At 38.1% G+C, this 25,733-nt stretch overlaps 1 protein-coding gene across 1 annotated transcript in view; it reads left to right on the plus strand.

The window, feature by feature from the left end:
• KHDRBS3 (KH domain containing, RNA binding, signal transduction associated 3) overlaps positions 1-25,733 on the plus strand; it is a 58,430-nt gene that overhangs the window by 2,959 nt on the left and 29,738 nt on the right. Inside the window, exons 2-5 of the mRNA XM_010010247.1 lie at positions 8,884-9,000; positions 11,872-12,018; positions 17,378-17,517; positions 24,655-24,847. Coding sequence (XP_010008549.1) covers positions 8,884-9,000; positions 11,872-12,018; positions 17,378-17,517; positions 24,655-24,847 — 597 coding nt within the window. The remainder of the gene's footprint in view (positions 1-8,883; positions 9,001-11,871; positions 12,019-17,377; positions 17,518-24,654; positions 24,848-25,733) is intronic.

Consider the following 25,733-nt stretch of genomic DNA (forward strand, 5'->3'; position numbering starts at 1 on the left):
TGGTGAGAAATGCTTTAGAGGAATGAAACTTAAGACTTAAATATGGATGAAATCTGTGCAAAATCCCTTCTGCATATGAATATTGAATTTAGAGCAGCTCTTCTAGCAAGCTGGCATCTGTTTCTGCATGCCTGCAGTCCACATAATGCTGTTAGCTGTTGTGCAAGATCCTGAACAAACACATACCTCTAGTGCTTCAGGAGATAGTTTACTTTTGTGTTAATGAACTGAGAATCAGCTTTTTGAAGCTGACCAAGTCACTGCAGTAATCTGTCAAACTAGTATTTGGGTACCAGTTTGGGTGGAATCTGGTAAACTTGAGTATCCAGAAAGTAGTGAGGAAAAAGTTGTTGCAGCTTTACTGGAGGAGCATTATTCTACTAATATCCATAATCCTGCTTTAAACAGGATCAAAAAAGCAAGTTATTAAAGTTTTTAAATCTTTAACAGGGTTTAATATTTGAAGATGAATCTAACTACAAATGTAAGTGACTTTGCTAGCAGAAACTATTCCTTTGTTTCTGTTTGCCAGTGGTGACTCTGGCAAGCAGGTATATAGGTAGGATTAATGATAGATCAATTTTTTTGTGATAAATGATGTCTCTGGACCGGAACAGCCCACCAGTGCACTACCCCATTCAGACCTTACACAGGGTTAATCAAGTTTGCTTTAAGTATTGCATTGCCCTTTCCCTCCTTAATACTTCTGACTCATTGAATAAATCATAGCAGCCTCAAGAAGGGTCAGGCAGTCCTAGCTCTGATCTGATCAGCCTGGCATTGTAATGCCTGCTCACATTACCTGTCCTGTCAGATGCATTTCTCATGGGCTCATAGCTGGCCCCTGTGCAGATTCAGCCTCATTACCTCTGACAGCCCTGGAAGGTGACAGGTTAACTGCAGCAGAAAGCTGTTGAGCTGAAGTTCAGAGCAGCTGGGTTTCTATTGGGAAAGAATCTGGCAGACCTCATTCAAAAGCAGGTATTTCACTTTTCTGGGTGTCTTTGCTTTCCCTGAAATAAACTGAGTTTCTGGTCTTGAGCTTAATGTGCAAACAGCTGGATCTTTGGTGATGTGCTTAACTTGCCTTGTACCCAATACCTCTTGGTTGCTACTATGGCACTATATACATATCCTTTAGCTGGGAGCTTTTGTCTTGCCCAGACCTTCACAGTGTTAATAGGCCTAATAACTCATGCTAGAGCCAGTTTGCCTAAATCTACTTTTATGGCTGTACCTTGATAAAAGGTGATAGAATTACCAAGACAGCCTGAAATCTGTCTGCTTTATGAAATAATTTGAGATAATCCCAGGAGGTATGTTCAGTTTCTCCTTGAGACTGGTTATGCATTTGAACTAGTTTCATTTGTGTTCTTTACAACCTCCTATATATTAAAACCCTGAATTTGTCTTGATATGGTGACAATCTTACCTGTTAAGAGAGAACCTTGTGCAAACTGTTCTATAGACGGCAGGTCCAGTTAAGTCTACAAAATCCGATTGCATCCAATCTTGTTATGAATTTTTCAGGTTGGTCCAGCTGTACAGATTCCTCAGAAGTCTGAATTGCTGTGATATGGAAATTAATCTGAGGTATTTAGGTGAGGCTTGAACATGCTTTGGTAATGCTGCAATCCTGTTGTAACTGGGACATGTGCTACAAGTGAGGATTAGAGAGGTTAGGGCTTTTACGTAAGCTCATAGGAAAAGGACCAACTTTTTGAGGCAGGATTCAGTTCAAAATCAAGTTCTCTATAGGTAGTTCATCTGGATACTGGATGTCTAGACTGCAGCTAATGGAATGAGATCTTGTCAGCTTAGGCAATGGAGTCCAGGGTGATCTAATACACCTTGCTGTTTGATCAGCTGAATACTTCAAGTGACTCTAGGTCAAGTGTGAAAATGTGACCTGAAACCTGTGCTTCTGTTGCATTTCATGCTTGAAAGTCTTCAAACTTGCACAGACTTAAAGGCAGAAAGTGAGCTGGCTGTGGAAGGCCAGGATGTGATGGTTTTGAAGGGACTCTGGATCTGTCCTGACACTGCTATGAAATGCCAGCCTCTGTGAAAAGTGTTTCATAGCTTAGTTATATATGAATGAGGCAGGAAGGTGTTATCCCCTTCTGATGCATTTAATATGCATTATGAAGTAGTTTTATCTCAAATCTCATTTTGTGTTGACAGCTTAGTGAACTCAAGTGTTCTGAATTTGGAGGGAAATAGCTTCTATGGGTAAATGGAGTGATGATGGTTTTCCATGAGATTGATCAAAACTATGGGAAAAATTAGTTGTTTTGTGACAGGCTACCGTTTATAAATTGCTCATAGATCTACACTTAAATACCAGGTAGACCTCAGAAATCAGCAAGAAATGGTTTGTATTGTGTTCCCTGAAGTGATACTTGAAATACTTACTCTCAAAAGTTACTGACTTATGGAGCTGGTATCCATTTAAGCCTTTAAGCTCAACATTTAAAGTGAAAATATCTTCAAATGTCATCGGTATATATAATACATCTGCAGTTGTTAAAGTCAGGGGAAGATGAATATTTTAATCATGTGACTAGTTAGGAAAATTTTTCATAGTAGCTCTAAGGAATTAAAGTAGAAATAAGAGAATGTGGTTGTATAAACCGTAAGTCACACGGAGCAACAAGCATGAATGTGATACTGGGGATAACTTTTGACAAAGTTTATAGTTATTGACCAAGATTTGTTGTGAATAAATGTTTAAGGACCTATTACTGTTTGTGAAGGAGGGAGCTTGATGTGGTACAATGTAGGTGCTTGAAGTATTTCCCTTTCTATAAAGACCTTATTTTCTTGAAATGTGTAAGGAAAATCATGATGTTTTCCTGTTTTCCCTGAAAGACTGTTTCCTGGTTTTCCGTTTCACTGTAAGGAAAGTGCTCTGAATCTTAAATTAACTATTTTATCTGGTGACCCTATCACAGAGGAACCCTTGCAGAAAACTAATATGCCAAGAAAGCTTTCTATGGCTTTAATAATGGCTTCTTTCACTGTAAGGAAAGTGCTCTGAATCTTGAATTAACTATTTTATCTGGTGACCTTATCACAGAGGAACCCTTGCAGAAAACTAAAATGCGAAGAAAGCTTTCTATGGCTTTAATAATGGCTTGTTTAGAGCTTTACAGGAAAGCATTTGGTCAAGCATTATACTTTCACTAAGCATTTTAAGCTGGATGAACCATTCTCAGCAGACTTGTCTTGGTGGGGATAAAGGAAGATTACTTCTTCTATTATATCCTCCTTTTTGGTATATATACATTAAAAAATGGTGTAGCATTGGCATTAATTCCTTTTTTGCTGAAATTCATACAGTAGATCAAATGCTTATGAATAGAATGTCTTGCTTGTGTACTTTCTTAGCTGTGTTTTCTCCAGAACTGTTTTCAGGGAATAGTTCCGGACAATGATCTGGTAAGGGCATAAATCCCTAGATAACTGTTAGTCATATTTAGATTTGGGGATTCTGAAGAAATGGGTGTTAAGCAGTGATGTCCATAATCTCCATTATACTGTATCTGCAAAAATGCTTCTTAAAATGAGGATTTATATCTAGAGGAAACTATTTTCAAGTAAAACAACTGATTGTTTTTTCTGTTTCTATTGGGATAGATTATTTTCCCCTAAAATTTACCTTAAATTGGATATTTTTTACTTAACCGTCACACTTGAAAAGGGAAACAAATTCATGCTTTCAGTATAGTTAAGTGCTATCTGGGGGCAATACAGATTCCATGATCAAGGAGTAGAATCCCTCATTTGAGGATTTTGAGAAGGAGCTGTTGCACTTCATGGTGTATCTTTACTCACAAAGTAAGCCAGAGGTGTAGATGCAGGAGTGTTTTCAATGATCAGAGGTTTTCGGAAATAACACCCCTAAAATCTTGCATCCTTTTGCTCAAACTAATGTATATTTGGTGATACTTTATAATAATGTAAGACTACAGAGGGAACCATTTATCACTGCTGGAGTGTTACTTGGCTTGAACGGGAGCTGAAGTAGCAGTTTTTCCTGTCTTCTCCAGTTGCCTCCTCCCAGGTCTGTTAATCTGAATCTTGATGCTTTTTTTGCAAAGATTCCTTTAAAATGTCTTGTAATTTTGATGTTACAGCATTAATTATTAAGATACTAGGGAAAAAATCCTTACTGTGAGGGTGGTGAGACACTGGTGCAAGTTGCCTAGTGAAGCTATGGCTGCCCCATCCCTGGCAGTGTTCAAGGCTAGGTTGGACACAGGGGCTTGGAGCAACCTGATCTAGTGGAAGGTGTCCCTGCCCGTGGCAGGGGCTTGGAACTGGATGAGCTTTAAGGTCCCAACACAAACCATTCTGTTGATTCATTTAAGGTACTTCTTCAGCGTATGCTTCAGAGCTGGTCCAGAAGCAGCTTTGGGTTGTGGACTTTATCTTGGTTTATATACCATCATCCATAATATCCTTATTCTTAAGATATCAGAAGCTGTCTTAATGTAGAAACAATCCTTGAGTTTATATAGGTGGTTCATCCAGGGTAGAATAACATTCATGGCTGGCTCTTCAGAGTTCATCTATCCTGTAGAACTGTGAATATGGCAATATCTTCCAGACCAGCTTGTGCTGGAAGGCAGTGTGACTGCTTTAATACAATCTGAAGCTGAAGCTAGTGAACTTGAGGACAGTTTGGGGTATTTATAGCAGTTTGAATATGATTATGCTGTACTAGGGAGAAGAGTGAGTGAAGTGGGGGGTCTGGCATGTCTGATACTGAGCAAGACCTAGTGAATGTGACTGATCTGACTTATACAGAGCTGTGTAGATGTCTTCTTGTTAGTATCCAGTGCCTCTAATTCAGAGAGAGTTTACAAGCTTGAGTTCAATACTACACCTGAATTTGTTTTTTTGTTCTTGTGTGTTTGAGCAAATAAACTCTAAATGGAAAACACCCATGACACATGTATGTGAGCATCTTGTGTAAGAGGTAACTTGGATCTGCCAGGCTTATTTGCTTGTTTCACTAGCAGATAGGCTGAGTTTGTTAGTTTTGTAGTGAAAACTTGTCTTTGTGGTGACTTTGTACCTTTAGGTTTGACTCCTACTCCTTGAATGCTGGTGTAAAGTGTATTAATGATGGTAGCTTAGTGACTGATACTTTTTGAGTGTTTCTGCATGAAATATTTCAAAGTAAACCTTTGATCAGATGCTTCCAGTTTGATGTAAAAGGGAGATAAACCAATAGTTTGAATTAAATCAGTACCTGTTCAAAGTAAATTTCTACTGAAATGATTCATGCAATATCATAAGTGAGCTTTACTTGTGCAATAATCAACTGAAATGTTCCAGAACTTTTCGGCTTTGTTATGTTGGAGCAAAAAAGGGTTTGAGACTGCACTGTAAGGCATTTCTTAGTAACCCCTAATGTTCCTTGTGGTATTAAGCTATACCTTGAGGTACTGCATCTTCAAATCAGCAGAATTTCAGGCTTGCAACACAGGTTTCTCATACTTTGGATTTGTCAAATCTAATATTTGGAGCCTCAGTGGCTGAAAAGAATAGTTCAGAGGATCTCAGGGTACAGCTAATCATGTTCATTAAATGTTGTCTAGAACATGTCATCTCTGTGGCTTGTATAGCTACTTGTATATATACTTGTATAGCTACCATAACATCCAGCTTCAACACTAAATATTGGTTTTGAGAAGACAGCTCTTGGTAGTATTAGTTTTGTAGGTCATGTTTTAGATATGCACAACACACTAGACACTTGGCTTTAATGAAAATAATACAGCTGGGGTAGACAATATGCTTTGGAACGCCCAAGTTGTCTCTGAGCACTGAAGCCTTTTAGCTACTTTGGTTACATACAAAGTGGATTTCACTTTTGTTGAAGGTATGCACTTCCATTTGTTGTGATTTATAGTTTATATTTTAATTGTTAGGTAGTTTTGTTCCAGTTAGGAAGTGATGTTCTAAGCATTGTATTGTTAAATATATGCTTGCCTACTCCTAAATTGCAGTCAAAAATTGAACAGAATTTCACCTGGATATTTTAACTGAGATTCCTGCTAGAAAGTTAGGCTGTATCAGGCTGCAGGTACTCAACCTTCTGAAGTAATTTCAGTATACTTCACTGTAAATGGGAAAATCTCTCATTTTAAATGGATGCAGTGTTTGGTTTTGCTCCTAATAACTTACAAGGCTATTTTAAAGTAAACATAAGTAATCTTAAGTAATGCATGAAAAATTGATGTGGTATTCCACTATATGAAAGCTTTCATTTGAGCTTTACTTATGAACAGGGAGCTCATAATTAGGATCCTTTATTTCAGGAAACTGTTGTCAAGGAGTTACTGACTTCTGGAAGTTCAGTCTTGTTATGAATTGTTTCAATTTGTTTGCTTTCCTTGCAGCTATACCTCCAGAAATAATCAACTCGGAAGTCCAAGGTGTAAGGGACCTTTGGGAATATCTGGTCCAACCTTCTGTTGTGATCATGGCTGTAAATTAGTTTACACAGTACCCTGTCAATGGCTCAGAGGGTGGAATAATCTCAGCAAGGGAGATTTCTGCCATTTTGCTGGGCAGCCTGTTTCTGGTGAATGTTTTCCTTGACTGCATCCTAGGACTTAGGAGGAAAAAAGGAATATACCTAATAAAGCAGACTTAAAGAGAATTACCTACAGATTTAATGAGAATTTGCCTGTTAACTTCAGAAAACCAAGGCCTTAAATTTAGTGACTTCTGTGGACTAATGATCCATAAGCAATTTGCTCAATTGCATCTTGGTTCCAACCCTAGTATACATTGGGGACTGAACTTGCAGGTACTAAGGGAGATAAAAATCATGTTCTCATACTTAGCAGGCTTTCAGTGCTTGTATTTCTTTTTCATCTAAAGCTGAATTAGATGAACTGGAGCTGTCGACTTTGTGTTGTAGAGGACTGTTAGCTGGGCCTTTTTTTCCATCAGCACTTCCAATATCTCAACAAAGGATTTTGAGCTGTTCTACCCCATTGCCAAGTGTTTTGAGATTCCTCCAGAGGAATAGGGAGATCTGAGAAGCCCATGATGGCCCTTCAGTGGCACAGTAGTAGAGGAACAGTCAAAACTTACAAACTTTAATAAATTTGATGCCAGAAACAAGTAGTTTAAGTCTGTTTATTCTTTAGCATCACTGTTTTACTTGTGCCTCAAACTATCTTTTTTACATGATTGTGTCATTTTAGATTCCAATAGTATGAGCATCCTGGTTTTACGGCTTCATTGGGGGTAGTAAATATTCCTGAACAGTACTTTGTTGATAAATAAACTCTATTGCCTTACTATTTTGACAGGACTTGTGGTGGGATGATTTTTGCTGGCTGCCAGGTACTGATCAAGCTGTTCTATCACTCCCCTTCCTCAACCAGATAAGGGGGAGAAAGATGAAGAGCTTGTGGGTAGAAATAAGGACAAGGGAGATCACTAATCAATTAGTCACAGGCAAAACAGACTTGACTTGAAGATTAATTTATTGCTAATTAATTTTAACAGAAGGATAGAGAGAAATAAAATGAAGCTAAAAATCACTTCCCTACCATGCTCAACTTCAACTGATTCTACTACCCAAGTGGCACAGGGGGACAGGGAATGGGGGTTGTTGGCTCAACACTTCACCTCTGTTGCTCCATCCTCCTCATGGTCTTCTGTTCCTGCCTGGGATTCCTCCTGTAGGAATTCCAGTTGTGCAAACAGTTGTTCAAACTGCTCCAGTGTGGGTTCTTTCCTGAAGGATTGTACTCAGTGGAACAGACTGCTTCAGTGTGGTTCCCCCAGAGGGTCACAGGTTGTTGTGGTTTAAGCCAAGCCATCAACTAGAAACCACACAGATGTTGTGGTTCTCTGCGTAGTTTAAATGAGTCCTCAAGTCTTCTCTGTCGCCATCCTTCAAATTTCATTTACCTTCCAAAATACAGTGCAATGATACACAGAAGTGGACTCCTTCTTGTACACAGCTTTTTCCCCATATGCGTGACTGGGAATATATGCCCTATGGAGCAGTGCTTGTGAGAACTTACACATCTCCTGGCTTTCCTATGTCCAGTTTTGTGTTCTTGAACTGACAACAGACGTTCTCATATCTGCTTTCCTTTTTGGAATGCATATTTTGATACCTGTTTTCTTTTTTAGCCTACTTCCATTCTGAAGCATCTTCTGGGCTGAAAGAGCACCAGTTTTTGGTGTTCCTGTCAATTGTAATGGTTGTGTTTTCCTTGTCTTCCTGATTTTTTTGAGGCTCACCACTTTCTGCTCCCCGGTTGTCTTAGTTGTGTAATACCATGGTTATAAATCCCAACTGGCTTTGGTAAACTTTAGTGATAATAGGGGTTGATCCTACTTTGGGACTGGATTTATATGCTATTCTGTGAATTTAATACCTTGATTGTTTCTGGCTTTTAGAGTAGGGTGTATTGTATGGATTACTTCATAAACCTTCAAGGGAAGATAAGGCAATCAAGATATTATTTTTCTTGAGAGCTTTGCTATTGTATCTGTGAGATCGCTGCCAGCTTTGTTTTTATGGTTATGTACCTGGTAACAATTGTTGAAAAACTGAATTGCAGTTTGAGCACATCTGTTCTCAGTGTTGAGTGGGATAAACAAAGTTCTCCTTTAAAGTACCTGATTTCTTTGAGTTCAGGTACTTGTGTTTCTGTTGACACCTGGTGGAGCAGCTCACATGCTGTTAAATGTCATACAGAGTTGTAGTTAATGACTGTAATTTATGATCTAATACTTGTTTGCACCTAGAAGAAAGTTGTTTCAGTAAAATATTCCATTATGCTTATTCATTTAAGCTTAGAAGTCCAATGAGCTTAATGAGTTTTTGTTTTCTTACAGTTCAACTTTGTTGGAAAGCTTTTGGGTCCACGTGGCAATTCTCTAAAGCGTCTACAGGAAGAAACACTGACAAAAATGTCTATTTTGGGCAAAGGTTCTATGAGGGACAAGACAAAGGTAAGACCTGAGTATGTTAGTGTTTGATACCTGAATTTTGTAACTTAACTAAAACTTCTGGGGAGCTGAACAAACCCCTTGACAAAAATTGGAGCAAATAAAAAGCATAGGTTATCCTCGTGTTGGTTAGATTCAGATGGAGTCTTTTCTCCTGAGTCTGTTCTCACTTGAGTATTTTAAGGCTACCACGAGTTGTGTACAGGATCCCAAACTGTGGTCTTTGGGCATTTAAGTGGGGCATTGGTCTTGTATAGCTTATAGTGAGTAATGCCCAAGCAAACATGGCAGTGTTCCCACTTTTTGAAGGAATCCCATGTTCACATTACGCAACATTTAAACGTAACATTTGATAATGCTTCTAGGCAAAGGAAAACAGCTGATGAAAGGAGGTAAAATACAACCAGAAAAAACTTTGCAGCTCTTTGGTGATGTAGTAAAGATGAAGATGGATGGTACTATGAGCAGGTTCTGATAAATACTGCTGCTCAACATCTAATTTAAAGCAGTAGGCTTCAGGGGTTGGTAGCCGCTGCTTGAATAGCTTGACAAGTAGGATGAAAAGCAGAAGGCTGTATAGGAGCAATAAACTACTACAAGGTGAAGTATATTTACTGTCTTCAGGCACGTTGCCACATGCCTTGTGCTGCTATGTGTCATAAGCTGTGCCAGTGCTCTGTGTTGTTCTGGACCATGAAGGGATGAAATACAAGAGCACAAGGTATAAAGCAAATAGGGTAGGCTTTCTCATAAAGCTCCTGGTGTGCAGGAGTGTCTCTTGAAAACATGAAGTTAAAGCAGATTGCCCAAACCATGACCATTTGATGTGCTAAACTATATATGAGAAAACAGAGATTAAAAGGAGAGATTTTCTTAAAAGTGGCGACCTTGCTGTCTTTTAGCTCCCTTGTTCCACATCTGGTTTGTTTTCATTCTTTTAGCAGTTCTCAAATCTCTGTTGCAGTGAGGAAAAACCCCAAGGCTGTGTTTAGCCAGCCAAGCAGCATCCACATGCACTTGGCCCAGCCTAGCCGGTGTATGTACTATCAAATAATGGAAGGCAGAAGATTTTTGTGGGAGCTAAAAATACTGTCAGTGAGGGAAACAGGAATGGGAATGAGCTGTGGCTTTGTGGGGAATAAAAAAGTATTGAAATACTTATGTATGCCCAAGGCTGGGAGATGTAGGCCAGTGGGTGAGCTCATTCTTGTGTGCTGTTTTGCTGTGGAGTGTGTTGCCAAGTCATGTTACAGAACTGGGGGGGGTTCAGAGTGAACTTAGCAAGCGAAGCAAAGAAAAAAGATAGTTACTTTAAGAGCTTGTTTACAGGAATGATTTTAGAACAGCCTGCACTGAAATATCTATTTGTGAAAATTGCTGATTGAAATACTTTTTTACCAGACACTCTGTGAAATTGTGACTTTTCTGTTGCGTATTGCTGTTAGCTGGCAAGTTGGGTGACACACAGAAGTTCTCTGCACATCCAACTACACAGTGCTTTCTTTAAGGACAGGGAATGGTTGATAGAATATTTATCTATCTATCTATATATATATACTAAAACCCAAAGTATATGGAGAACTTCACTAATGAAAGCATATAGCTCCTGGTGCTAGATGCTAGTTCATGTATCTTGAATAACTGTGCTTTAAGTATATATTCAAGTGAGAAACAGTTCCAATTAAAACTAAATATTTAGGATCTGTAATAGTTTTCATTAGTTTACTTCTGTTTCTTACACTCTTATTTGTTGTTTGTATTGACAAGAATGCTTTTGACAGAGTCTAATCTTGCTGACTCTGACCTCTTAATATTCCTGTTATGGATCCTCTTAACAGCTAACTGCATTCTGTGGGCTTTAAAACATCCCCATAGTCAAACATCAAGTATGAGGACATGAATGTTATGACAATCAGCAATGGATTGTCACACACCTCAACCCACAATTAAGGAGTGTGCATGCAAGGAGATTCCCACTATCTTTGGAACTATAATTTTAGGAATCTAAAGAATGAAGTGATTACCCAGTCCATCCCATATGCAATAAGCCACAGGAGAGATTTCTTAGGGCTTTGTTTTTAAGATACCATTATATCAAATTCTTAGTAGTTGTGATATTCAGTAATACAATTAAATTATTGTTAATGTTGGTTTAGCCTCTTGGAAAGCACCTTTCAGACATGGGTCTGTTTGCATGTGAATGCAAGTATTTGGGAACTGGGCTCTGCTCCACTACATTGAAACAGCTTTTCAATTGTATTGAAGTGGGTTGGGTGAAGCAGAAAAAAAGAAGTAAACTCTCTTCTGAAATAGCTGGTGAACTCTTTTTCTCTAATGTCCTTCTCCCTTCTCATACGCTGTTAGCTTCATGTTGAAGTAGCATAGTTCTGTGAAGGATGTACTCGTGGGGTAGAAATACCAGTGAGAACAGAAAACAAGAACTAGGCATAGTTCAATAATACTGTGATTGAAATAATATCAGTAAAAGAATCTTGCTCTTGTGGAATATTAGATCAAACCTGTTTCTGAAGACTTTTGAGAAAAGAGGCTTCAAGTTCACTTATTTCTGTCTTCTAGATGAAACTGGTGCTCATTCTCCTTTGTGCTACAGTTTCTGTATGTGAGCAGAAGCCAATAGGTCTTATTGTGTTGTTTATCACTTACTGTTGATAAGCAAACTGATGCTATTCTGATACTTTAGCAACAAGATTGGTTTGAAGCTTATCAGAAGTATGTGATTTTTATCCTTTTCAGTTCACATCTGAACATGAGTAAACAGTGCATGCAAATGCCTCTGAAGCCACTTTAACACTTGCATTATAATATGCTTTAAGTAGAGGTGGAAAAAACACCAGCATTTTTCTTATCTCCTAGGAGGAAGAGCTGAGAAAAAGCGGAGAGGCAAAGTACTTCCACCTAAATGATGACCTGCATGTTTTAATTGAAGTATTTGCTCCACCAGCAGAAGCATATGCCAGAATGGGACATGCGTTGGAAGAAATCAAGAAGTTCCTCATCCCAGTTAGTATTGTAATTTTTTTCATACAAATGTGAGAAATTGTCTTTAAAACTGACTTACTGAACAATACTGGTCATGTCATGTTGTATAATTCACCTGTGAAAAGTGATGCTTACAAATACTTATTTTGATATAGGCAGTTACTGGGTGAATGGTAACTGTCTACATACTCCTATGGTATGACCTATAAAAGCAATTTATGCTTGCATAACTGGTCGTTTCTTTAAGTGTACAAATAATAGTAAAAATCTCTTAAGTATGGAAAAATAACTTTGCTTAAGGTAGGTCTTTTTCTGTGTTTTGGGACACCTGAAGCATCAGCCTAGGATTCTATTTCACTAAGAATAAATTTGTACTATTGCTCCCATCTATAATCCTGATCAGTGCTGAGAATCAATGTAACTTTATCTTCTATCTTTATATTTTTCACAAAGCTTGTGAGACATGGGTTATACTTGTTTTCTGTATACCTCAACTTGAAATGTATGGGTGTATAAAATGAGATGTGATTTCCAGTCTAAGTTTGTACTCCAGGTTTGGGATATGTGTTGCAGGGTTTCCAGTATCTTTATAGAGAAGATTCCCTTGCTTTTCATGTAAGGACCAGCCTTGATTGTTTTCTGATAATAAACTTATGCTGGGGCATTTGAGATGGTGTCACTGTGTGTGAAGCTTGTCTGTATTAGCTCTACAGTGGACATTCTTCTATTTTTATTGGTTATGAAACAAATTAATATAGAAAGCAAAGCATCTTCAAGGTACATTGGCTTCTGTTTATTTTTACTGCTGAAAAAGTTATCCAGGTGCTAGTTTTGATTCATGTCACATCTTGGAAATGTGGCAGGCCTAGCTGAGGAGACTTTGCTGAGGTGTGTGTCTGAGTGATAGCATCAGATAAATATTTGAGTATAGTCAGTGTGGCTGTATTCAGCACCAGTCAGGGATGTCTATTGTATGGCTGCTATAGCCTGTTGTGGATAAGAACTGCTGGCTGTACTACTCCAGGGTGAACCAGTTGGTGTGGATGATGTGGCAGTGCTACTGTGTATGCATTTTCAGGATTTTGGTTTGTACTAAACCTAGTCTCGATCCATTAAGTGCCCAAGTGTCTGGAATTGACTCTGCTCCTTCAGTGTTTATTTTGGCATGTTTCTGTCTGAATGAAAGTTATTTCATGTGCTCTAACAATATTTCCTGACATGAACCAGAGCCTGGTGAGTAACAGTTATCAGGAGGTTCATTTAGGAATATATGCTGATGTGAAATAACACATTCATGTAGATGCACTGTAAGACAGGTAAAACCAAAGACATATCCTGAGCATTATGGTCTCATATTATAAAGAAGCAAGCACCACATTATAACTTTGCAGGTTCCAAATGTATATGAAGAAGTAAATAAATATACTACTGTTCACATATCCTAACTGATCAGGTTGGGAATACTCTACAGAGTATTTGTAGGTATGTTGGGCTGTCATAATGTCACAGGTTACTGTATTTACATGGTTTATAACTTGAGTGTGTGAAGAGATAAGGGAGAATTAACTTGGCTATTCTAGTGAGCAAAAAGCTGCTCTCTTTCTAGATGGGAACATGCTCAATTTTGATAAATGCTTTTTGCAAGCACTGGAAGTAAGGATAAATCTGATCCTGCTGCCCTTTCATCAGAGGTCTTATTTTGTTCATTGAGCTTGATTCATCTAATGTCATAAGTGAAGTAAGCATATCAAAACCTAGCCATGACTCTACTGCTAAGTCAGAGTGACTATGATGAGTAATTCCATTCGTTGCTTGTGTACTTTTCATCTCAATTTTTGATCAGTGCATCTTGTACTGAGCAGAATGGATGCTACATAGTCTTTTCTAAACTATGGGATCAAGCTAACACTTTTAATTTTCTTATGGCTTCTCAACTGTAATCTTGAGAATAGCTTTCATTGTCTTAATATCTTCTGCCCCCACCTCCCATAGAACTACTGCTAAGGTAATTTCTTATAAGGTCTGTTGTGGCTTTCTTAAATTATCACTTATTTCAAGAAAAGTCTTGCTATCAGTATATAAGATTATGGTCATAATTTGTGTTCTCCTTACAATGTAAGATAACTATGCCTTCCAACAACTTTTGATGCTTAACCTGATTTAGGAGTATGGTCATAGTGCAGTTTGCAGAGCAGGCCAGAATATAGAACCACAGTTGGTGCTAGGATGTAGAATATGAAATATCCTTGTAATTGCTGACTACAAAAAATGCCTTAGCCTCTCAGATCTTTTTAGATCCATAATGTGCACCTTCAAGTTCAGCCTCAGTCAGCTGCAGTGGTGTACCTGCCTTTAAACTGTTGGTATAGCTCAAACCAAGATACAGAAACTTGGCTTGAGGTTTTTTGGGTGTGCTTATATTGCCTTGACTCTCACCTGTTGCAGCAGGTAGTATTGTGGCTTCAGAATATAAGTATAATTTATCCTCTGTTAGATTAGCCCTTTTGTTTTGGTCAACAGTCTTGACTGTGATATTATCTTAGTATTACTTCTGCTAGTTAGGATGAAAAGACCATCACCTCCCCCTGGGTCCTGTATTATACTATGATTACTGCAGTTTTGGCCAATAGGTCTTCATTCTGCTTGATTTTTGAGTAGTGGCATCATTCTTCTTCTGACAGCTGCACCATTAATTATGCTTTGCTTTTGGGTACCAGTTGTTTGTTTTCCTTCACTTTAAAGACAAGTATAGAAATATTTTTGAGAGAATCTGTAGCAGATTTACAATGAGAGCAGAATTTAAGCTTTTCCTGTAGTCTGCCTTGCCTCCTGCATGTTCAGTTTGTAAACTGTGGTGATGAAGCTGTTTAATGGCATTTGGAAGAGCTTGGTAGGCTTTAGAAACTCACATGCTTTCCTTTAAGCAAGCTGGCAAATAACTTTCTAAGAGGTGGGTGTGTGTGCATAAAGGTTGCTGGAAACCTGGTAACTGTTTATTGCTCACTGCCAGGATAAAGATCTGCTTGGGTGTTTTGCAAGACCGCAGAGGGCTTTGCATAGGTCTGTCTGAATGTTAAATAACTCTTTACTAATATTTTGATAAGAATAAGGTCTTAAGTTAGTGTATTGATCAGGGCTGGGTGGAGATTGCAGATGAATCTGTAAGACTGTTGCTTAGTTGGATTTATGTGTCCATGTAGGGAGAAAGTACCTTGCGTGTATCTTGATGGCATTGTCATTCTTAGAGTAGAAAACATCCTTTGTGCTCTGAGAAGATTAGTCAGGATGGGCAATACTCAGAATGAAAGTACATCTGTTCACTTGGAATTCAGCAGCAGCATTTGACTGAAATTAGTGTCACCTCTGCTGAAACTGTACAGGGGAAGAGCATAGTCTAAAGGGTTTCTGTGTCTATCTTCTGTTCTAGGCGAGGAAGAGATTGTCTCCTTAATTTGACTTGAAGTGTGCTGCTTTCCAGCAGTGGGTATTCATAAATTGACCATCTGTTAATCCATTAGACTCTGAAATGGATTCTTCAATTAACACTGCTGCTTATCGTGGCTTCCTTCTACTGCTCCTTCACTCTGTATCCTCCTGCTGCCTCTGGCACATGTGATAAGGACCATATTTTCTGTTCTTTGCCTTTGCACAGTGGAGTCCTTGTCTGTGACCTGAGGCTGCTGGTATGTTTAACAGTTTGCTATAGGAAAATGAGAAAGCATCAGGGAGAAAAAAAGGATCCAACATGCACAGTGGCAGCCTAAGCATGTCTTTGAAGAAAGTAAATTAGTAGTAAATGATACACGTATTTTTTCAGAAGCCCGTTTGAGGAGGATGTCTTGTGGAGAAAGTCATAAAGGACATCTGATATATGCCATGTCAGAACTGTAACCTGTGTGTTTGTGGTACAGTTCATTAGCATTTTGTTTCCAGATTGAAGTTCATTTCATATGTTACAGACAAATCTGCATTTGTAGCCAGTTCTGGTCCAGCAACAAGTTACAAATATAAAGTATTTGTCCTGTATGTTAATACTGTATACTTTATACTACATGTTGCTCCACAGAATAGTGTTCAGTTGCCTGTTTCTATTCTCCCTAGGATGGCTCAGTTGTGTATTGGGTCTAAGCTGTTCTGGTTCTCAAAAGCTTCAATTATGCAGTTTAAAACAGTTAATTTGGTCTCAAAGACTTCTCTTTGCCTTGTTTGCTGGTTGATTTCTGCTGCTAAATAGAGGATGATCTCAGATGGGCAGTTGTGAGTTAAATTTCAGAACATAGTCGAGGCAGATTGGACAAAATGCTTTTATAGTGCTTTTTTTCCCCTCATAGTAATAACTATGTTTAACAATGGCATGTAATGGAAAAATTCCTTACTTCTGTTTGTAGACGTCTAGTTTCAAGGATAATTGAGATCTTTGAATTCATGGAAGTTTTAATCTCCTTTCTCTGCAGTTACTCAGTTGTCCCCAAGGCTACCTGATGGTCACTTGGTATCTGTCTGGTGCATAAACATAATGAACATAGATTTCCTGTGAGATACAGATGTTTAATTTTGTAATTGAATTGTAAAATGGGTGGTATTTGGACAAACCTTCCTTCTTTGAAACAGGAGGGTTTACAGGAAATAAGAGCTGCTATATCAGAAGCATCACTTCATTCTTATTAGAGGACCTAGTAACATTTTGATTCTTTGTTTGTATGTATGCATTTTGCATAGAATACTTCTTGATCCAGCTTTACAGATGCATTCTTTGGCTCACTGTAAGTGTAGGAAAAATGATAGAAAAACATGTAGCTCAAGAGTTCATTACTGTCTCTATTATTCCTGTGATGTGTTTGTTTTGGAGGCTGGTTCAAGGTCCCTGAATTCTCTTGTGCATCTGAGAAGTACTGTATTCCATGTAAATAACTTCAGCTTTCTTTTTGATAGACCTTGGGAGTGTTTGTGCAGAATAAGAGACAAGCCATGTTTCCTCAGCCTCTTTACCATAGCATATTCTAGAACTGATGGGTTTAGGTCTTACTACATGCATGGGTCTATTGAGTGAGTTTACTTGTTTATACTTTAACTCTTGATTTTAAGTGTAGATCCTATAATCTATTCCTTCTTCCTGAGGTAGCGTTCTCAAGGGTATATTCTTATTTATTCTGCAACACCAGGCAATGGGATTTTTCCTGATTTTAACACACTATCATTCTGCAGTTGGAACTACAAACCAGATCTCGGCTCAGAATATGGAAGCTTTATTCTTTGTTACTCCCTATCTACAGCATTTTAACATTCACATTTTAATGGCTAAAGCTACACAGAGGAAATATGCAGTGGAAAAGAACATTCCTGATATTTTCCCTTTCTGCTGTCCCCCCTTGTGTTTTAGGACTACAATGATGAAATCAGACAGGCACAGCTTCAAGAGTTAACATACTTAAATGGTGGCTCAGAAAATGCAGAAGTTCCAGTAGTTCGTGGAAAAGCATCTCTTCGAGCAAGAGGAGTACCAGTTCCTGCTTTGTCCAGGTAAGTATCTTAGCTGCAGTGGAATTTCATTTGGATGTACATTTTAAGCTTCTTCCTTCAACACCCCCTTCCACCCCACCTCCCAGAGTACAGCAGAATCAGTCCTGATTCATTGAAGATATAATTTAGACTTAGCAATGATTTTTTAATGAAATTTAAATAGTACCTGTGTTAATGTACATCAGACAAGGTTTTTAATCTTACTGTGAGCATCTGCTTGCCTTGAACTTTGGTTTTGCTCCGTAGGTGCATGTAGGGTCTGTGTATGGGCCCTGTGGAGCTCACAGCTTTGAAAACTGGTAAATCTGTCTTGCCTTGAGTGACGTGAATTTCAGAGCAATTTCTCAGATACACAAAATATACACATTCTTTTTTTACTCTATTAAGTTTCATGGTCATAATGAAATGTTACATAAGTGCTTTGGAGGTAGAATTTGGTTTTAGTCTCTCATCTGAGTGGCATTACTTCATTAAAAAGCAGCTTTTGTTTGCAGGAATAGGCAAGTCTATTGCTTTTGTTTTATTTTTCTTTGGCACAGGAGATGTTTTATTTTTACCCTAGCATCCCCCATCTTCCTTGCAGTACTGAGATGACAGCTTCAACTCCTTCGAGCCCTGAAGTGTGAAAACAAAACCTAAATAAAGTGTTTAACTGTTTCTGTTACAGTACAGAGAAATTATAGCTGCAGCAGCAAAGTTTAACTGTTCCCTATGGTACACGATTTTCCTTTAGTTGTGGTTATAGTTCTTATTAATGAAAGCTTGAAAATTATTTCAGCTTTTAAAATTTCAGAGTAATATTCTGAAATGTTTTAACTCGGATGTTAGAAGAAAAAGCACTGAGGAATTAATCCATTTATACAGATCTCCATTTATACAGTTTAGTGTATCCTGGTAACAGTTGCAAATGAAATGCAAAACGAATCTTAGAGAATTTACACTTCTGGTTGTGTCCTGTAAGAACATAATTTTCTCTAAATAGACAGATTTTATTCTTAGATTGTGTGATGTATCTGTTCCTCTTTGTGATTTTAATATTGTTCAGTAGTGATAAATATATACCATTCATTTCTTTAGCATTGAAACCAGCCAGACAAAAGTGTTCACAAATTAAAGATCTCCATTTTTGAGATTTTATTTGCTAATTTTACTTCAGTTCTTAAATACCTGTTTCAGCTTCACCATAGATGCCTGTAACAGCTCTGCTACAGATGCTCTGTACAGATACACTTGCAGTTGTGTATTTTCTTCATTTTTTATTGTTCAGAGTAGTGATAAATATATACCAAGGTTCATTTCTTTAGCATTGAAACCAGCCAGACAAAAGTGTTCACAAATTAAAGATCTCCATTTTTGAGATTTTATTTGCTAATTTTACTTCAGTTCTTAAATACCTGTTTCAGCTTCACCATAGGTGCCTGCAACAGCTCTGCTACAGATGCTCTGTACAGATACACTTGCAGTTGTGTATTTTCTTCATTTTTTTTTTTTTTTTATGTCAAGCTAGTGTTTCTGCAATGCTGAAGTCATTGTTCTTATCTCATTGCTAGAACTTGCTGCCTACTATTATCAGTGCATACATAATCAATTTTTAGTACTGAATTTAGCATCACTAGTTCCATCCTCTGGATTTTGGTAATTTTATGCCAGACAGACATGCTGTTACCTAGCTCGCAATCCATTGTGGTTGGCCTACAACTATTGAAGTGTCTTCAGGGTAAATTTGTGTTATTAGTATTTGATTTGGAGATGACAGCTAAAAGTTGTTTGGTTTTTTGTTACCTCCATTTTTCATATATGTTCTAAAGAAACCTGGCAGGTTCTTGATTTGACTTGTCTTAAACTCCAGCAACTTCCCCTCAGAAACTGAATTTCCTCTCAAACAATTTCCCTTCTTTTAGCATAGGCTTTAAGTGAAATTCAGTGCTATTGCTGCTGAGAGACCACAGCTATTGAGCTAAAGAGCTCAGTTGTAATGCTCTGATTCTTTTTTAGCAGAAATTGATTTCAGTAATACTTTCATTGCAGGAAAGCTTTGTTAAAGGCTTTGTCTTAGTGTTAAATAAAACAGTTTTCATAGCAGGCATGCTTGAGAGATCCAGTAGAGGTTGAAGCAAAGCCTGAGAAGACTTGTGAAATGAAGTTGAACCTCAATCCTAACCTCCCTTTGTAGAATATTTCCAAAACATCAATCTTGATGAATGAAAGATCCTGTTGAGGATGCGATATCTGAGTGTTTATGTTCCCAGTTTTTAAGCCTTTTTTCCAAAATAGTTTCACTTAAAAGTACTAATTTATACCTTTTTTTTTTTTTTTTTTACTCCTTATTACACATGTTGACTGTGGAGATAATGCATCTTTTCAAGTGCCTTCTTTTAAGACTTGTTACATATGTTAGCTCCATACTAAAATATATGTAAAAAACCAATACATTTATGTTGCTTGCATACACAATTCTAGCTTGTGCACAGATATTACTGCATATGATAAGCAATTTCCTAATGATTGTGGCTTGGTAACTTCCTATTCTGGCTTGTTCTGGACTTCTTGACTAAAGCTTTGATGCTGGAGCCAAGTAAGATTTCGGGGGATGAGCAGATGGAATTTGCTGTAGAAGGATTGTGTTTTCAGCTTTACCTTTAGGAATATTCTTTCCTCATCACTCATCTTGTTAAATGTTTATTTGGGAGGTGACTATATAAAATGAAGGATCATACCAGTTACTTACTTAAGTCTGCAAATAACCATATGTTAATATACACCTGAATAGTTTCCTCTCTAAAATGTCACATTTTTGTTTTAAGAACAAGTAGAAATACGATCAGAGGGTCACTCAATTCTGACTCAAACTAAGATGTATTGGAAAAGTAAAATTTTAGAGGATGATACTAATGTGAAGAACATGGCTTGCTACCTTGGGGTGGGGTAGAGAAAACCAATTTGTGTCACTGTTAGACAGTTAGAATCATAGAATGGTTTGTATTGGGACCTTAAAGCTCATCCAGTTCTAACCCCCAGCCCCAGGCAGGGACACCTTCCACTAGAGCAGGTTGGTCCAAGCCCCTGTGTCCAACCTGGCCTTGAACAGGGATGGGGCAGCCACAGCTTGTCTGGGCACCCTGTGCCAGCACCTCAGCACCCTCACAGGAAGAACTTCTTCCTGTATGTCCAATCTAAATCTATCTTCTTGCAGTTTAAAACTGTTGCACCTTGTCCTTTGACTAGAGGGCACAGTTAAAATTATCCATCTTTCTTATAAGCATACACACACCCTTAAGTATTGAAACGCTGTAATAAGGGAGAACTGGTTGGGTTGACTCCCCAGATTAAGAGGAATTGTTTGAAAGCAGATACTGATTTCACTAAGATGAGGAGAGGAAAAAGCAATTTCTCAAAGCCAACATGTAGGAGTAGTCTAATTAAAGAAACAGCAGAATTCTGGTTTATGCTTGCATGAGTATGGGAGTTTCTTTTTTGCTATATTTTTATTCATATTTCAATGTATGCATGGATGGGATCATAATGGTTGAATGACTGTCAGGCTGTCTGTGGAAAACTAAAACTGTTGCAGAAGTTTTAGGGTAGAATTTGCTATCTTACATGTCAGAAGTAACACAAAGCAATGTAGATCAGTGCTGTTCACAGCTTCCAGATGTTTTCCTGTCATATATATGGAATCAACTGGTTTCTTTTCGAATAACTTCTTGAGAACATGTAGGTGGTGTACTGCAGAAGATAGTGTAGCACAAAAAAGGTTTGGCAAAGCCAAGTCAGGATCCAAGGAGAAGTAAATGTCACACCTGCCTTCAGAAATGGCAAGGAGGACCTGTTGAGGTATAGGCTGCTGACCCTCACCTTGATTTTTGCCAAGAAAGGTTGGGCCAGATGATCCTTGAGGTCCCTTCCAACCTGGTGTTCTATGATGTCTGGGAAGGTGATGGAACAACTAATCCTGGAAACCATTTCCAGGTACATAAAGGTCATCAGGAAGAATAAATACGGATTCACAAAGATGAAGTCATGCTTGATCAACATGATGGCATTCTATAATGAAGTGACTGGTGTGGTAGGTAGGGGAAGAGGCAGTGAGCGCTGTCTGCTGTGCCTTCGGAAAGGATGTCTCCCTAAGGTCATAGAATCATAGAATAGTTAAGTTTGGAAAGGACATTAAGATCATCTAGTTCCAACACAGAGAAGCTGTTGATGTGTGGGCTGGATGAGGAGACAAGTGCGTTGAAATTTGGCCAAATGTCTAGGCCCAGAGGGTGCTGATGGATGGTATAAAGTCAGCTGAAGGCCATTAATAAGCAGTGTACCCTGGAGATCAGTACTGGGTCCTCTCCTGTTTAACTTTATTAATCTGGAAGATGGGGCAGAGTGTACCCTTGGCAAGTTTGCAGGGGACACTGAACTGGAAGCTCCTTTTGTTCTGTTTTTTCTCCAAGACAGTTGGCAGCACCATCCAATGCATTCCCCATCAGGAAAGGCTCTACCGTGAGGACCTTAGCTAGTGTGTCTTGATTGCATGGCAAAAAGCTTAATGCATACATACAAATAATCATACCTTACTGTGGTTTTCACTGGTGATTTGGCCTCACTCTGGCAGGTTTCCTGATTCCAGAATGCTTGAAGTATTTTATTATTTTAGGCTTCTTAAAAATTCTTTAGACTAGCTCTGACCTGCTTTTTGGAGTACTTACACTTGTTTTATTAGCATTTGTCCTTTGAGGTTAGAGATGGGCTCAGCTTTTCAAGTGATATCTCCTTTAATACTTTTCCTTACCCTGCTGTTCCGGCCTGACTGAGGTCCTTTTGCCCTTTCTCAAGCTTTTTCTTTTTTGGTATTGCTTTTTATTTGCTCTGACTTACCATAATATTTCTCTAAATGGCTTTCCATATTGTGTATGTCCATTTTACTTTTAAATCTTTTCAAACATAATTTATATAACTGCCCTTTTCCAAATTAAGCAATACCAGAACTGATCTGTTTTTGCAAAGGTATGCAAAGGTTCCTATTCAGGTGATTCCTTGACATTTTGAGTCAGTTTCTGTTCATTGTTCATGTCAATTGAGCATCTTTTAGTTCCCTGGTAACTTAATGAAATAATAATTTACAGTTTCTAAAACTTTGCCCTTAACATCATACCCTGCTAAGACTCAAATCTGTGTGGTGGTAATTGAACTGTCTTGTTACTGGGTTTCCTGTATCTGGACCTTTCTTGTCTCTTTAGCCTGGTGCAGTAACCATGAGTGGTGTAATGCAGAGCTATATATCTCAGATTGTTAATTCTTCCTCCAGTAACTCTTGAAGACAATCTAATATGGGAGAAATAGTATTTTCGACCTATCACCAATCCTATTAACTGTTTTTGAAGTGCAGATAAGACCTTATATGGATCTGGTGCTCTAATTACTCTTCAAGAATAAATCTGTGCTGGCTCTAAAAGCTGTACTATGTCCTCCCCACACCCCCCAGTGTTTTTCCATGGTTTTCAGCATGTCCAGTTTCCTGCTGCTTTCACTTGCATCCTGTCTGAAGGATGCTGTGAAGATCATGGCTAGTGGTTCTTGAATCTTTTTTTACTGACTTTTTTTTACTTGGTATTGACTATTGTCTATGCCAGTAGGTTCATTTCCTTTTCTTTGGCTTCACTTGGAAAGTATCACATTTGCTATTTCTTTATATTACTTCAGCAGGCTGTCTCTGGGAACTTCACTGCTCACCCCTGCCCCCACTGCAATGAAGTCAAATAAGCAGCTGGTACCCTGTCCTGAGGAAGCATTCTACAGATTAGCCAAAACCAAGTAATAAGCATAGTTTTAAATCACTTACTCTCTAGGCTTGTTTAAAATACTTTGTGGCTGTGTTTTGATCAGTGATTAGAATTAATAAAATCTCCTGATTGTATCAAGTGTTTATGTTTTTGCATTCATCATTTAGTGATGCAATTTTTCAATTATTTGTGATTAAATGATTATATTTTTTTCTCATAAGTTTACATATGAGATTATAGGATTTACTTGCAATGGGATAGGAAATCTTAAGGCCAGATCTGGGTCTTGCTTTGTAATATATTGGAAATTTCTAGTGAAATCAGTGCATTTCTACTCAGTTACTACTCTTCAGATTAATTAGATGGCTTTATAGGTAGAAAAGTAGTGTAGAGCTTGTGCTTGTTTTCTTCTGTGTATCTGCTAGAATATTCAGTAAGGGTGTGATTTCCTTGGAACAAGTCTATATGCCTCCAGAGCAGTCATTTAAACTCAATTACAGTCCATGGGGTGAAATGATATCCTTTAAAAAAGAGGTGCCTATTAGCAAGGCTTTAGATTTTTTTTTTTTAAGAGACTTAATAAATTATGCATATTTCTCACAGGCTGTACCTCTAAGTCTCTCCCTTTACTACAGGGAGAATTGTAGAATGGTTTGGGTTGGAAAGGACCTTAAAGATTAAAACTGTTTTGGTTTAGGCCTCAGATTTTTCATGTTAAGTGTCCAAAGCAAGTTAACCCTTATCATTCTTTTAGAGCTTTAAGACCAGAAATACTGTTATCTCTTGTTCTTAAACGCATATAAAGCATCAGGTTATATTCTATAATCACTCTGCACGCTTGTTACGTGTTTGAATGTTTCATGCAACAGCTGGAAATCTGTGCTTTAGAACCAGAAGAAAATGTAGTTTTTCTGACCCACTCCATCTCTTGCATGCAGTGTGATCTTTGGATTGCATTTAGAAGCTTACACAAGATCAGAAGGCAGTTGCAGCTGATTCCTTTGTGCAGGGCTTGAGAATGATGTAGCCTGACAGCTTCAAATTAACCTGTTACTCTAACTGTAATTTCACATAGTAGAAGTCAAATTCTAGTGAAGTTGGCTGATTCCAGTGAATTGGTTTTGGATAGCTCTGTGTATGCCAGAATGGCTCAAGCTAGTGAGAGATTCACGTCTAGTTTGTATCTTTTATCATTTTTTGCATAATATGTGTAATTGGATTAAAGCACACAGAAAAAATGACAAACTATAAATCTCTTAAAGTTTTTCTGGCTGTAGCAAAGCAAAATTAAGTGGGGGAGGGATCTGTTGAAAGGGAGGCGAAGGGTGGAGTGGTTAATGGTGAGTGATCCATATATCCACAGGGGCCGTGGAGGAGTGCCTCCGCCACCAGCAGGAGTACCGAGAGGGGCACCAGCACCCAGAGGAGTGCCTCCCAGTAGAGGACCAGTCAGTCGTAGCCGTGGGCTTCTAGCACCCAGAGCAAGAGGAGTACCTCCACCTGCAGGCTACCGGCCCCTTCCACCACCTCCAGCACAGGAGACCTATGGTGAATATGTAAGTCAAGCTGCTGTTGTGCATAAAGTGTATGACTTTGGAGGGATGATCCAAACAACCACTTTACAACTAGTAGAACCTTTAGTTAGCACCTAATTAATCTATGGCAAATGTGGTCATCTTTCATGACCCTTTCATAACTAGATTTGCTTTATACTAATACAAATTCAGGTTATATATGCTATCATAAAGACATTTACTGTGTGTTTGGCAATATATTTGCGTACCTCTTAAACATGGTTTTGATTTTTGAGATTTTTTACAAAAAAGTGAAAAATCACATAAATTTTTAATTCTCAACTAAACCAGTAATATTCTACTTTTCTTCCTAACCTATCTGTGTGGTCATGGAACTGCTCAATGGATAGACAATTAAAATATTTTTATGAAAGCTTCAGAACTGATCCTAAAGTTTTAAGTGTGCAGTGTGTCTCAATAAGCCACACATTTATCTTAATTTTATTGTATTAAAAATGAAAAACCATATCAAAATAACTTTATATTGTACACAACTGAAAATTATAGACAGTTATGAATTGTTAGGGTAAATTTAATTTAAATTGAAATTACAGAGCAGTGAGATAAAGGAAAAAGCTCATTGAATCAAAATTGGCATCATAAAAATGGATTTACTCTTACAGAAAAATAGCACTTTCAAGGACAAGGTTTTAATGTTTTATATAGCTTAAAGCTTTTAGCGTGCTCTCTTTGCAGCCAGGTCTGTCTGGACTTCGTCTCTGTTATTCAGGCTTGTGGAAAAGGAGTTCCTGAGTTCCAGAAAGTAGTTTTGTTACTTAGATTTCTTTTTTCTTTCAACCTTTTTTCTACTTACAATCTTCTCCTCCTCCTTGACTGCTCCCCCACCAAAACCAGCCCATCCTCTAAA

Source organism: Nestor notabilis, unplaced genomic scaffold, assembly GCF_000696875.1.
Source record: "Nestor notabilis isolate BGI_N333 unplaced genomic scaffold, ASM69687v1 scaffold3652, whole genome shotgun sequence".
Lineage (NCBI taxonomy): Eukaryota > Metazoa > Chordata > Aves > Psittaciformes > Psittacidae > Nestor > Nestor notabilis.